At 36.0% G+C, this 14832-nt stretch overlaps 1 protein-coding gene across 4 annotated transcripts in view; it reads left to right on the forward strand.

Moving 5' to 3' along the window:
• The window catches only part of SVEP1 (sushi, von Willebrand factor type A, EGF and pentraxin domain containing 1), a 193181-nt gene that overhangs the window by 159239 nt on the left and 19110 nt on the right, over nucleotides 1-14832 (forward strand). For all 4 annotated transcript variants that reach the window (XM_025888607.2, XM_073876569.1, XM_073876570.1 and 1 more), the window contains 3 exons: nucleotides 1378-1603; nucleotides 4296-4451; nucleotides 12160-12223. In XM_025888607.2, the coding sequence (XP_025744392.2) occupies nucleotides 1378-1603; nucleotides 4296-4451; nucleotides 12160-12223 (446 nt within the window). The remainder of the gene's footprint in view (nucleotides 1-1377; nucleotides 1604-4295; nucleotides 4452-12159; nucleotides 12224-14832) is intronic.

Here is a 14832-nt window from a genome sequence, read left to right on the forward strand (position 1 = left end):
AATTTTTATTGGAATAAATGCCCATAAGATATCTCAACCCTCTAAATCAATTTAGATTTTATTCACGTCTCTGAAGGGATTATGGATTATCCTTCACATATTGGCTTCTTAGATTTTAATAATTCAGTTACTCTTCTTAAACATGTCTATGGTGACCATACCCTACCTTCATGAACATGGTAGAGCATTAGCCCTACCTTCATTTTCTCCTAATTTCAGTAGGGAGGAGACCCAAGGGAGTATCATCAATGATAAGAAATGATAAGAAATGAAGGATAATTGATCATGCACTGAGAAGAAAAACAAAAATTTTCCCTTACTTTTGAAATACATCTTCAGTTTTCTCTTCAGATGTTGATGTGTGAGATATCTTGAGAAATCACAGTATCATCTGCTTCTCAAGAGCCCCCCCATTTGTTATGCCGTGTCATATATTGATTATGTTTCAGATCTTTACTTGTAGTAAACAGATTACAAGTTTACAAAACCTGTGACTCCTACCTAGCCTGGTGATTTGTGAAATTGAAAAAATATATCCCCCTAATAAATATTAATTAGCTAAATGGTTTAATTTAAAAGGCAGTGTAGTATAGTAGTGAAAGCGTGGGTTCTAGAACCAGACTCCCTAGGCAGGAATCTCATCTCTGTTACTTGCTGGGGAAGTTATTTAGTGTCTCTGATGTCAGTTTCATCATCTGCTAAATGGGAATCAAGATAATAATCATACCTGCTCATAGGGTTGACATGAGAATTAAATGAATTAATATGTGTAGAACACTTAGAACAGTGACTAGAATTTAATAAGTGCTGGGGGTAAACATTTGCTGAATAAATAAATGCAAATTTTAAAAAAATCATAGAGTATTTTAGAGCCAGGTTGATTTGAGTTTGAACACCAATACTGTTGTTACATAATAGTATCTACTACTCAGGATTAAAAGAAATACCCTATATAAAGGACTTAGAACAGTGCTTGGCATAAAGTAGATTCTCAATAAATATTAATTATGTCATATTCTTACTAATATCTGAGTCTGTTTTGTGCTTTGTCTAGAATTTTTTGAACTGTTAGCTATTTGCAGAATAAAAGTGAATTCAGTATTGATATTATCCACAACAAGGGTAAATAATGTCAACAACATTTAAATCAACTTTAGGCTTGGCCAATTCTTAATGTGGACAGCTAAGGACTGATCTGCTTGTCATTTGTTACGTTGGTGTTTTTGCACGGCAATGCCATTCCCTTGACATTCAAATCACTTTCAATATATCACATAAAATATCTACTGAGCTTTGTAACAGCATCTTAAATCCAAGAATAAGTCACCAACTGTATTGTACTCTCTTTAAGGCACTTATTTTGCTTTTCCATTGCAGGTGTCTGGAAGGTTATGTGATGGATAAAGATATAGATACATTCACCTGCCAGAAAGATGGTCATTGGTTTCCCGAGAGAATCTTCTGCAGCCCTAAAAAATGCCCTCCTCCAGCAAATATAACACATATTCGTGTTCATGGGGATGATTTCAGTGTGAATAAGCAAGTTTCTGTGTCATGTGCAGAAGGGTATATCTATGAGGGAGTTAACATATCAACGTGTCGGGTAAGATTCTCTGTCCTAGAATGTGTATGTGTAACTCATTTATATATATTAAATGTGTGTGTGTGTGTGTCTACAGCAGTATCTGACTATCCTGAAAAGAAAAAAATGTCTCAAGTTTCCAATTGTGTCAAGAATTTGAGGAGTTTTTTGGTAGAAATATTGTAAAACATGGCTTTCTTTTTAGTATTCCCATTTTTAAACTAAAAAAATGCCAAGAGTAGGTGAAAAGTGCCAAAATGAGATAAAATGTTAAAATATCTATAACAAAATATTCATGAAAAATTAACCATAAGTCAGATGGTCTACACATAAATGTAGGAAAGAGTGTCCTTGTGTGGGAAACGAGCCCTGACTGACACCAAATGTTTCCAGTTTTAGTAGAAAAACCAGAGGTTGCAGAAACAGACAGTAACTTAGATCAAATCCTGTCTCTGCTACCTACTACTTGTGTGACCTTAAGAAAGTCACTTAAAATGTCTGAGCTTCAGTCTCCTTATTTGAAAAAATGTGTATAACAATATATGTCTTGTATGGTCAGAATGAGGAACTAGAGAGTAAATGGAGGGAAATGCCTAGATCAGCACCATAAAGAGCAGATATCCCTAACACACCCTCTTCACCAGAGAAAGAAAAATAAAGTGAGTTATCGATATATTCTTCTGTTGCTGGAGTTGGGGGAGGGAGGAGCTGAAAGGGGGGGACAGGCTGTATGGTATAAAAATGACTTTTACCTTAAACATTCCTTTGAACTCCATCTCAAATATTGACAGGCTCTGTGATGACCTATTCCCCCCCCTTATTTGTAAATCTGTAATGGGAAGAATTAAATTATTTAATGTTTATAAAGCATCTAGTACATACCTGACATTTAGTAGGGACTCAAGAACTGTTTCATAGTCCTCCTGGTTTTCCATTTATAAATCATGCATACTCAGTGATTCATTGCTACCAAACCTAAAAACAGGAACATCTCAGGAAACAGGTCAGATGACTGTCAGAGTTACTGCGCTCTCAAAATTGGTATCATTCCAGATGGTCCCTTCTAGATTTAGAGCTGAAGCAGTTTGAGGGACAGCTTTTTCAAGGACCCCGAGCTGTTTGAAATAAACTTACAGGAAGTTTGTCCTGTCGGGACATGCTTAGGGAATTAATTCAACGTTCCTCCAGAGCTTGTCTGGGTTGGGTGTGTGGACAACTGGATGCTCCTCCGTGTGCCCTGTAGGACCCTGATGTATTGGTGACTATGGGTTTGGTTTATTTGTGGAGTCAATAATTTATTTTTCACAACCCTCATTACTTTCTCCACATAAGGTATGACCCCTCACACAAACCCCACACAAATGAGTTTTGGGTTGGATTCTGTTCTAAAAGGTAGAATAGACCTTTTCTAAGTGTTTAAATGCAGAAATTGTCTAAAACTATGTTCAGTGCCTAGAAAAATTTTATTTTGATACAACAAAACGATTCTGTACTTCATAGAACAAATAAATGGATGAGAAGATCAATATGAATTTTGAAGAATGAATACTGAAGGAGTTCCGGCCCTTCCTGAAATTAAGACATATTACAGAATTACAATGGTCCTATCAGTGTGGTGTTGGTATAGATTCAGCAGACAGGAAAATGAGGGGAATGGAAGAAATAAATCAAAAGTACATCCTGATAAAGGAATCATCACAAGTCCATGAAGAAAGGAATCATTAGTAAACAAATTATTCTGATACAGTGAAGTAACCATTACAGGAAAAAACTAAAATACGCCAAAACAGATCCGGATATATCAAAAGAAATCAATACCACATAGTTTTTAAAAGTTAATAGTAATGCCCAGAATAATTTATGTAGAAAGATAGATTTATTGAAGCATTATTCACAGTATTGAAAAATTAGAGGCAACTTATATTTCTGACATTAGGGGAATGGTTAATTATGAGGCAGACACATATATAAAATTAATTCCTCCTCAAATGTGGAATAAATGTCCTGTTTTAGACTGTTATCCAGCTCAAAGAAAAACAAAAATATTAGCAAGAGAATAACAGTCTTCAAGAGAAACATCTGGGTATGCCTCACTTCACTCAAATAGAAAGATGCTGAAAGATGTTAACTCTGAGTGGGGCAGGGGGCGGGAGGGGGGTGGCAGTAAAGTGAAATGTAAGGACACATTAGTATCAGTCATGGAATATTTGTGTCAACCTTCTAGTCCTCGTTCATCATAATGAAAACATACTTCTTGATTTTTTTAATGGATTCTATTAGGAACAAAATGCTTGTTTTATGTGTGTAAGAAATGTCTAAAATTGTTCAGCAATAACTAAGAAGGCCATCTAATAATTAATGTGTGTTTTTTTTAAGGCCACAGATAATACGTGTCAGAAGTAGAACGATCATTTTGGGGATTATTCTTCTATGCCAATATTTGCCAATTTCTTCATTCATATGTATTAACTCCTAAATGTAATTTCTTTTTTTTTAAAGATTTTATTTATTTATTTGAGAGACAGAGAGAGAGAGAGCCTGAGAGGGGGGAGGGTCAAAGGGGGAAGCAGACTCCCCACCGAGCAGGGAGCCCGATGTGGGAACTTGATCCCAGGACTCCAGGATCATGACCTGAGTGTAAGGCACACGCTTAAGCAACTGACCCACCCAGGCGCCCCTAAATATAATTTCTAATCTGTCATTTGTTATTTAGCTTGATGGCACCTGGGAGCCACCATTTTCTGATGAGTCCTGCAGTCCAGTTTCTTGTGGAAAACCTGAAAGTCCAGAACACGGGTTTGTGTTTGGCAGTAAATACAGTTTTGAAAGCACAATTATTTATCAGTGTGAACCTGGCTATGAATTAGAGGTAAGTGAATAAATTGGTTAACTAGAATTAATTTGTTTTTCCAATATACTTGGGAACATTTTTAGTATTAACACCAGTTTGTTTCACTGATTTGGGCCCTAAAAGATTTTTTAAACTTTGTTACCGTATATCCTAACACTCTCCAAGAAATATTTAAAGTGACTTATAATTTTAAAGAACAAAGTAAGTCTCAAATTCAAAAAATCAGAGCCATGAAAAAGAAGAGGAAGCTGGAATACCAGCCACAAGACTGATACTGTTACTTTAGTTGGTCATTTAAGCCTGTGTTTTGGCCTCCTATTAATCCTGCTGCGTAACAGGGCAGTCCATCTGTCACTGTGGGGAGATGACCATAGGGATTTAGGTATACAAACTAAGATTTCCTCAAGCAATGGGTTTAAATACCTTGGAGGGTTCTTGATTGAGATGCCAGGTTGCCGTATGGCAAGTGTGGCCTGAAAATCCTCAGAGCAGTTCTAACCAAATAACAAGTTAGGGCTCAAGACCACTCCTGGTTTGTAGTATTAAACCCCATCAGCAACACCTGTGTCTCCCTATTTACTTTGGTGGGAAGGCTGACGTTGATTTTAATTTTTTTTTTAATCACCCAGTGCTCATCATGATGAGTGCCCTCCTTAATCCCCATCACCTATTTCACCCATCCCCCCACCTACCTCCCCTCTGTAACCATCAGTTTGTTTTCCATAGTTAAGAGTCTCTTTCTCTGTTTGTTTCTGTTTCTCTTTTCCCCTTTGTTCACTTGTTTTGTTTCTTAAATTCTGCATATGAGTAAAATCATATGGTATTTGTCTTTCTCTGACTGACTTATTTCACTTAGCATCCATGTGATTGCAAATGGCAAGATTTCATTATTTTTATGGCTGAGTAATATTCCATTGTAATATATACCACATCTTCTTTATCCATTCATCAGTTGATGGACACTTGGGCTACTTCCATATCTTGGCTATTGTAAATAATGCTGCAATAAATGTAGGGGTGTGTATACCCCTTTCAATTAGTGTCCTTGTATTCTTTGGGTAAATACCCAGTAGTGCAATTGCTGGATCATAGGGTGGTTCTATTTTCAACTTTTTGAGGAACCTCCATAATGTCTTCCACAGTGGCTGCACTAGTTTGCCTTTCCACCAACAGTGCAAGAGGGTTCCTTATTCTCCACATACTCACCAATACTTGTTGTTTCTTGTGTTTTTTATTTTAGCTGTTCTGACAGGTGTGACATGATATCTCATTGTAGTTTGGGTTGCATTGCCCTGGTAGTGAGTGATATTGAACATCTTTTCATGTGTCTGTTGGTCATCTGTATGTCTTCTGTGGATAAATGTCTGTTCATGTCTTCTGCCCATTTTTAATTGTATTATTTGTTTTTTGGGTGTTGAGTTCTTTATATGTTTTGGATACTAACCCTTTATCAGACATGTCATTTCAAATATCTTCTCCCATTCCATAGGTTGCCTTTTAGTTTTGTTGATTGTTTCCTTCACTGTACAGAAGCTTTTTTTAAAGATTTTTATTTTTAAGTACTCTCTACGTCCAACGTTTTTCATAATATCCTGATTGTTTATATTTCTGTGGTGTTGGTTGTTATTTCTCTTCTCTCATTTATGATTTTATTTATTTCAGTCCTTTCTCTTTTCTTTTTTGATAAGTCTGGTTAGGGGTTTTTTTCTGATACAAGTATTGCTACTCTGGCTTTCTTTTGACATCCAGGTGCATGACAGATGTTTCTCCATCTCCTTACTTTCAGTCTGCGGTGTCTTTAGGTCTAAAATGAGTCTCTTGTAGGCAGTTTATAGATGGGTCTTGGTTTTTCATCCATTCTGTCACCCTCTGTCTTTTGATTGGAGCATTTAGTCCATTTACATTCAAAATAATTATTGATAGATATGTATTTATTGCCATTTTATTACTTGTTTTGTGGCTGTTTCTGAAGTTTTTCTCTGATCCTTTCTTATCTAATTCTCTCATGTTTTGCTGATTTTCTTTAGCAATACATTTGGATTTCTTTCTCTTCATTCTGTGCATATTTATTAGTGGTTTTTGATTTGTGGTTACCATTAGGTTTGTATATAACATCTTCTGCGTATAGCAGTCTAAATTAAGTTGATAGATATTTAAGTTTGAACCCATTCTTTCCTCCTCACCTCCCCACATTTTAGGTGTATGGTGTCATATTTTACATCCTTTTATTTTGTGAGTTCCTTGGTTGATTTTTTACAAAAATATTCATTTTTATTGCTTTGTATTTCCTACCTTCATTATGTCATTTTTGGTCTATCCTTTCCACCCAAAGGGTCCCCTTTAATATTTCTTGCAGGGCTGGTTTAATGGTCATGAAATCCTTTAGTTTTTGTTTGTCTGGGAAACTCTTTATCTCTCCTTCTATTCTAAATGATAGCCTTACTGGATAGAGTATTCTGAGCTGTAGATTTTTCTCATTTAGCACTTTGAATATATCTTACAACTCCCTTCTGGCTTGGAATGTTTCTGTTAAAAAATCCACTGGTACCCATATAAGGTTTCCTTTGTATGTAACTGTCTTATTTTGTCTTGCTGCTTTTAATATTTTTCTTTCTCGCTATATTTTGCCATTTTAGTCACAATGTGTCTTGGTGTAGATCTGCTTTTGTTGATTTTGTTGGGGGTTCTCTGTGCCTCCTGGATCTGGATATCTGTTTCTGTCCCCAGATTTAGGAAAGTTCTCAGCTATTACTTCTTCAAATAAATACTCTACCCCCTTTTCTCTCTCTTCTTCTGGGATTCCAGTAATACTTGAAGTATTAATATTAGTATAATATTATGCTAATAATACCATAATGTTATTATGTTTGATGTAGTCACTGAGTTCCCTAAATCTGTTCTCATTTTGCATAATTCTTTTTTCTCTCTATTGTTCAGCTTGATTACTTTCCATTACTCTGTCTTCTGTGTCATTATTTCTTTCCTCTTCTTCCAGCTTGCTGTTACTTCTGTTAAGTATGTTTCTTATTTTGTTTATTGAGCCCTTTATCTCTGCTATGCTGTTCCTTATCTCTGTGTTAATGGTCTCACTGATGTCCTCCATTCTTTTGTCAAGTCCGGTGAATATCCTTATGATCATCGCTTTAAATTCTCCATCAGGCATGTTACTTATATCTGTTTTGCCTAGATCTTTGGATGTGGCCTTGTCCCGTTCTTTCATTTGGGACAAAATCCTCTGTCTTCTCATTTTGTCTAACTCTCTGTGCCTGTTTCTCTGTGTTAAGAAGACTATGTCTCTTATTCTTGAGGGTAATGGCTTTATGAAGAAGAGGTCCTATAGTGCCCTGCAGTGTAGTGTCCCTTGTTCCACAGGGCCTGGTGCTTCTGAGAGTGTCTCCAATGTGTGTTGCATGTGCTCTGCTTTTGTGTCCTGGCTGCTTTATCCTTCAGGCCAGTGGTCTGCAGAGGTTCTCTTTGCCAATTGTGGACAGCATTTGTCCCTGGCCTAAATGTGGCACATTTAACTAGGTGTGCTCTGGTCTGCTTGTGAAATGAGACCTGTCACCACCACCACCACCACCAGAACTGAGGCCTTACAAAACTCCCAGGTCAGGAGGTGCAGTGTTGGCAGGGGTTAAGGCTGGTCTACTGGAGTAGGGGGCCTACTGCACTGGGACTGAGGCAAGTGTGACTGGGAAGGAGGGTTCTTCTGGAGTGTGGGATGGCAGCATTGATATAAGTGAGTTAGGTAGTGAGTGTTGACACTGCGCTGGTTTCTGCAGGTAGCCCTGTGATTCTGCTGAGGGGGGTGAGGAATGGTGCCTGCCAGTTCCTTTGTTCCAGAGGGATCTCTCCGTTAATGCTGCCTCTCTGAGACACACTCTGAGATGAGCAACTAACCTCCACACTGTGTGCCCCAGGCATTCTTCAGATCACTGTGTCCATGCTGTATGTCTGGGGATGTTTGCCTGCCTTCTCTCTAAGAACAACTCCAATGTCCTCCAAGCTCTTCCAGAGCCAAACACACTGATCTTTAAAACTCTAGGCTTTGAGCCCACCAGAACTTACGAAATTCAGGCCCTCTTGCTTTCCAAGCCAATTGCTATGGGGATTCATCCTCCCCATGTGCTCCCCTGGGTGCTAGTCTGTCTCTCACTCTTCTCTGCTACTGCAGCTCCCTGCCCACTGCAGTGGCCATGGTCTTTTTCTCTCCCAAAATGCATCTCTGCACTCCCTACCTTCTTCATTGTGGCCTCTTCTCTACCTTTAGTTATGGAGTTTGTTCTGCCAGTGTTCAAGTTGACTTGAGGGGTATTTAGTATGATTTGATAGTTATCTAGTTGTATTTGTGGGATGAGGTGAGTCTAGGGTCCTCCGAGTCCACTGCCATCCTCCCCTCCTATCTGGAGTCAGTTTTGCTGAAGCATTGATCATATCATCAAACCTCAAATTTAAGAGGCTTGCTTATATTTCCTAATGTCATCATCTGGTTTTTCAGGAACCTTCTTCCTGTTTTTATTGTAGTAGTGGTATTTAAATGTGGGTTTTGCAGAAGTATTCATTGCCAGTTATTTGTTAAATTTGTATAGTATATTCCATAATTTTTTTACCATGATTCAGAGAATTGTCATAAGATAGGTCCATGAAATCTGGAACTAAACTTACATGGATCTTTTTTCATTTCCTTAGAAGATTTTTAAAAAAGAAAAAAAAAGTATGATAATGTAATGGTTGATTGCAGTTGGAGAGTTTTTCTGGTTTTGAAATTAATTTTTTAATGTGAGAGTACTAATCTTGCAATTTGTTAAGAAGTAAAGTGGTATAAAATTTAAACTTATGAATTTAAATTTAATATTTAGTAACTAGATGGGTCATTAAGTTTGAGGAAGTAGATGATTTACCTTAAAAAATTTGGGGAATATCCCAGTGTTAACTACAAAATTGAGAGAAATGCTATAGCAATAGTTCTCATTCTAAGCTACCTGTTAGAATCGTCTTAGAAACTTTTAAGAAATATTAATATCTAGTTACTTGCAGAAATAACCAATGCCAGGTGTGGGACATGAAATGTAAAAGATTAGCCTAGAAAAGCTTGTCATGTGAGATATTAGGGAACCTATTAAAGACTACATGTTAAAAAGACTTGGAGGCCAACTGGATGAGGTTCCCACAGGCCTACATGAGACCATTTGGGCTTCAATAAGGCAATAACTTTAATGGGCTAAACACATCAAATCTGTCATGAGTAACAGTAGACTCATAAGGACACAGAAAATCACTTGGTAACTATTAGAGAATGTTCATGAACAAATTCATTATTTTGAAAACAGACAATGAAAGGGGAAGAATTGTCTTTTCCATGCTAACTGGATGACAAGAAAACCAATAGTAAATGAATGGAAGTTTCCTTTATAGAAGTATTTCAGTCAATAATTGATAGAACTTAAATCTCAGAGTTTGCAACGCTATGAACTAGTTGATTTAGGTCATCATCATCATGGCTACTGGTGTTAGAAAAAGAAGAGGCAACCAGATATTATGTGCCTCTGGACGGAAAAACACACCATATGAAAAAGTCTTGCCAAAAAGAAGAAAAGCTGAGTTTGAATCTTATCAAACCTCTAAATCTGACTGCCAGTACCAAAGGCAGAAGTACTTGGTAAGAGATACCATAATGCAGTCATCAGCAAAATTCTGTCTGTAGAAGTAGCTAAAGAACAACTGACCCAGTTTTCCAGTTTCTGAAACAAATAAGTTGACAGGGTAAGAGGGGAAGAAATAGAAGGAACCTGTATTTTAAAGAGGTACATAAACCATGTAGACCTTATTTTAGTCTGGATTCAAGTGAACCATAAAGCAATAAGTTATAAAGTTTATGCAACAATTGGAAATTTGACTGCTAACAGGATTGTTATTAATATTAAGGAATTGTTACTGTTTAAACTGTGATAGTGTTATTGGTTATTGTGGTTATAGTTTTAAGAGCCCGCATCTTTTAGAGATTCGTACTGAAATAATTACTGGTAAATGATTTGATGTCTGGGATTTGCTTCAAAATAAGATGCATTCTTAGGAAGGCGGTAGGGCTTAGATGAAACAAGGTTGGCCTTGAATTAATCATATAAGGTGGGTGATGGCTATATGGGAGTTTGTTACTTTTCTTTCTACTGTTATATTTTGCATGTGTTTGAGTTCTTCTCCAAGCTTTAAATTCCTTATCTGCTATGAAGTAATAAATAAAATAAAATTTTATACTATATGTTTAAAAAGATTAGATTCTAAGTAATGTATTAAGGGGCTTGATTCTAAGTCAACAATCTGGCACACAGATTTTGTTACCTGTTTCATTGCTCAGAGCCCTTGGGATATCAAATTATCTTGAAGCTGTATTCTGCCTTAGCAAGATGTCTGACAAAGAGCTATTGCCTCTCTTTTGGTTTTACCTAATGTCTTTCATCATTATTCTTCTATTCAAAGATATTTTCTTTGAGCTATCAGTCTACTGATAAATCTTTACCTATAAAGTTTCATTGACTTTATTTTATTTTATTTTTTATTTTTTTAAGATTCTGTTGATTTTAATAGAGGGTTATTATCCTGACTTCCTAAGAAAAAGTTGAATCAATTGAGTAAACAGGTCTTTTAATATAAAGTCATTAATTTTTTCTTATTGACAAAAGCAATATGTGTTGATTATAGAAAGGTTGGAAAATGCAAAAGAAAAGTAGGTTTTCAGGATTCTTCATCCAGAGATAAACATTGTTAACATTTGCTATACTTTTACTATGTTTATATACTTATGTTTGCACAGGAAAATGTACTATTTTAGTTTGTGAATTATTTTTTATTAATTTTGAGGAGGTATATGACAAGCCATTAAAGCCAGCTCCCTTACTATTTAGGAACACTGATGATTGTAGTAAAAGATAAACAACAAAGAAGGAAGAAACAAAGACTCATAAAAATTATATCCAGAAGTCAAAGAATAGTAATCTTAGCTCATATATTACCTATAATAACGATAGGGGTCCAACAGCCTATATAGCCATCAAGGGTTATGGGCTATTGAAGAATGTACAAAAATATATTCAGAATAATAATTATAAATAATTTTTCAAGTAAATTCTATTCATTTTGCTTTATTTCAGAAGGTAGGGAAGTAAAATTTAGAAAGATTTTTACTCCAAATATTTAAAATTTTAAATTCTTGGGCCCTTAATAGTGTAAGTTTATCTTTAATGGATAGGTTACATTGTCAAAAAATTCAATCCTCATACCAGTAAGATATTTTGACTTGTTTCATGTTCAAAGGTGTAAAAAAAACAATTCCCATTCTTTGCTGTACCTCTCAGGTATTGAAAAGTAAATTCAATTCAAAATATTTTTAAAATTTACTCAGCAAGTATACTTCCCTGAGATTTCAAACACATTCCTTATCAACCTTTGCTATTGGTTATAATCAGTTGTCACTTAAATAGAAAGTGAAACAAAGTCTGTCCTTTAATTACACTGGTCAGCCTGGGTATGAATTTTGAAGTAAATTGGTAAAAGCATTTTTGAAAGTGTAAGCCTCATCCTTAAACCATATTTATTTAATGAATTCATTTAGCATTCCAGTGCTGGGAGATTCAGGTTCATAGCTAAGATTACTTTGCATTCCCTTATCATCTTTCCATCATTGACGTATAATCCTGGCAATAACCTTTTTTTTTTCATTGATTCACAGGGGAACAAGGAACGTGTTTGTCAGAAGAACAGAATGTGGAGTGGAGAGGTAGCAAGGTGCAAAAGTAAGTCACATGACATTTAGCGGTTCCAAAGACAATACTGATGATGCATAATAACAGTGTGGCCACATTTCCTTTACAAATCAGTGTTTCAATTAAAAAACATTTTTTTAATCATCTCCACAAACTGTGTGAGACTCTTTGATGGGCTTTCACTCAAGGGCATCAAATCAACAAAAGGGTCAAAAATTGTAGTAGAGATTAATGATTAAAGTGGCATAGAGCACAAGATTACTGACTCTGGAATGGCAAACATTTTGTTAGAAATTATTTAATTATTGAATTTATTTGTCTCATTTTGTGGGTTCCCCCCCAAATAATTATAAATTAGAAGGCTTAGCATTGTCCCTTTTTGGTGATGGTACTAGCCAATACTGACATTTTTTTAAAGTGATGTTGTCACATCTATCAAGTAAATGAATAGTTGTGGAATTTTGCATTAACTCATTTTATGAGAACATCCAAGTTTATTTAGCAAGACATGAGTTAATTCACATGAGTTTATTCCCAACACATGGCCCATATGATTCCTCTGCCAGAGACAATATATAGTTGACCCCATAAACAACCCAGGTTTGAACTGGGCATATCTGCTTACATGTGGGGGTTTTTTCAATAAATACAAGTACAGTCAGTCCTGGAAATTTATTTTCTCTTCCTTATGATTTTCTTAATAACGTTTTCTTTTCTCTGGCTTACTTTATTGTGAGAATACAGTATATAATACATATAACATTCAAAATATGTGTTAATCAACTGTTTATGTCAACAGGCTCTTTATTAGTTAAGTTTCGGGGTGTCAAAAATTATACGTGGATTTTTGACAGCGTGGGATGCTGGCACTCCTCACCCCCACGTTGTTCAAGGGTCAACTACAGTTAGATAAAATAGTACAAGCCTATCAAAGTGGCAGGCTTTAAACATTTTTCTCTTGATAATCTCGGGGGAGTCATCAAATTTTCAAACTAGTTTTGGCCTCTTAGATTATCTAGTTAAGCAGCCTCTTAGATGAGTCAGCTGGTTTAGACTGGACTAAGTCAAGATCAGCTAGATTTATTTATCTTCCTACATAAGGAAATGGGGGATGAGGAGAAGTGAAATGACCTGCCTAATATCATAAATTAAGTTAATGGCAAAGCTCAAGGACTCAAAGTATGCAAATCTTTGTTCACTGTGGTTTTAACCTTATCTTCTGGGGTAGATTAATGATTTGATTTTACATATACAGGAATTTTAAATTCTTAAAGCAATATTATATGGCAGAAACTCAGTGGAGAATATATGACTGTTTTTAGTTCTTAAAAACTTGTATAAATATTATACAGAAAAATATTTTTAAAAGCATTGAGTAACATCTCAAGTCACAGAAAGGCATCATTGGGTATTTCTGATAGTAGCATTTTTTTTTTTATCTCAGATGTTCATGATCAAAAAATGTATGAACGTATTATCTGGGAAGGAGAGAGGGGAACGAAAAGGAAAAATGTCTGTCTGGCATAGGAACCCGCCATGGTGTTGGTGAGGGGACTGTTTCAGTTCTGTGGCAGGTTTCATTCAAACTGCAACGATGGTGGTTTGTATAGTTGGTCTCTCCGAAATGCAGGATAGTTATTAAAAGTTCTGTATGAATCCTATTATTTTTTTTAAAGATTTATTTATTTATTTGAGAGAGAATGAGAGAGCAGGCACATGAGTAGGAGTCACAAAGGGAGAAGGAGAGACAATCTCCAGCAGGTTCCATGCTGAGCACGGAGCCCAGTGCAGGACACGATCTCATGACCCTGAGATCACGACCTGAGCCAAAAGCAGGAGTTGGATGCTCAACTAACTGCTCCACCCAGGCACCCCTGTATAAATCCTATTCTTTATCTGTGGGGTTTTTTCTTTTTCTTTCTAAGTTATCAAATCAAATATATTGATACCCATATCTATCAGTTTTCAGGGAAGTCTGTTCACTGATAGATACAGATATCAATATATGTAATAGTTTAGTATATTATATAGGAATCTTTCAAATCAGCTTGCTCAGTATGAGCACTTCTCCCCCCCAGAAATATTTGTATTTTTCATATGCCCCAGGGAAAAAGTGTATAATAAAATATATAAAAATATCAATAGTTTCATCCCTGTGGTGGAATTAAAACTATTATTTTCTTTTTGTTTATTTGTGTTTTCTAATTTTCTACAAAGAACTTGTACCATGTATTTAGTAATTTAGAAAGAGAAAGAAAAAAATCCCACAAAGAATAGAATTTGCATTTTAACAAAATCCCTAGATGATTTCTTTTTTTTTTTTTAAGATTTTTATATATTTATTTGAGAGAGAAAGAGAGCAAGAGAGAGTGGGGTGAAGGGCAGAGGGAGAAGTAGACTCCCTGCTGAGCAGGGAGCCTGATGCGGGACTTGATCCTGGGATTCGAGGATCATGACTTAAGCCAAAGGTAGACGCCCAACCAACCGAGCCACCCAGGTGCCCTCCGTAGATGATTTCTATGCACATTAGTTTGGAAGCACTGCCTTAGACCTATGGCTTTTAGCCTTAGGCACATTGGAGCATCCTACGGAGCTTTGAAAAATCCCTTGCCCAGATAAATCAGTTAAGTCAAATCTCT

The sequence above is a fragment of the Callorhinus ursinus genome, unplaced genomic scaffold (assembly GCF_003265705.2).
Source record: "Callorhinus ursinus isolate GAN/ISIS: 27379988/994484 unplaced genomic scaffold, GSC_fseal_2.0 scaffold24, whole genome shotgun sequence".
Lineage (NCBI taxonomy): Eukaryota > Metazoa > Chordata > Mammalia > Carnivora > Otariidae > Callorhinus > Callorhinus ursinus.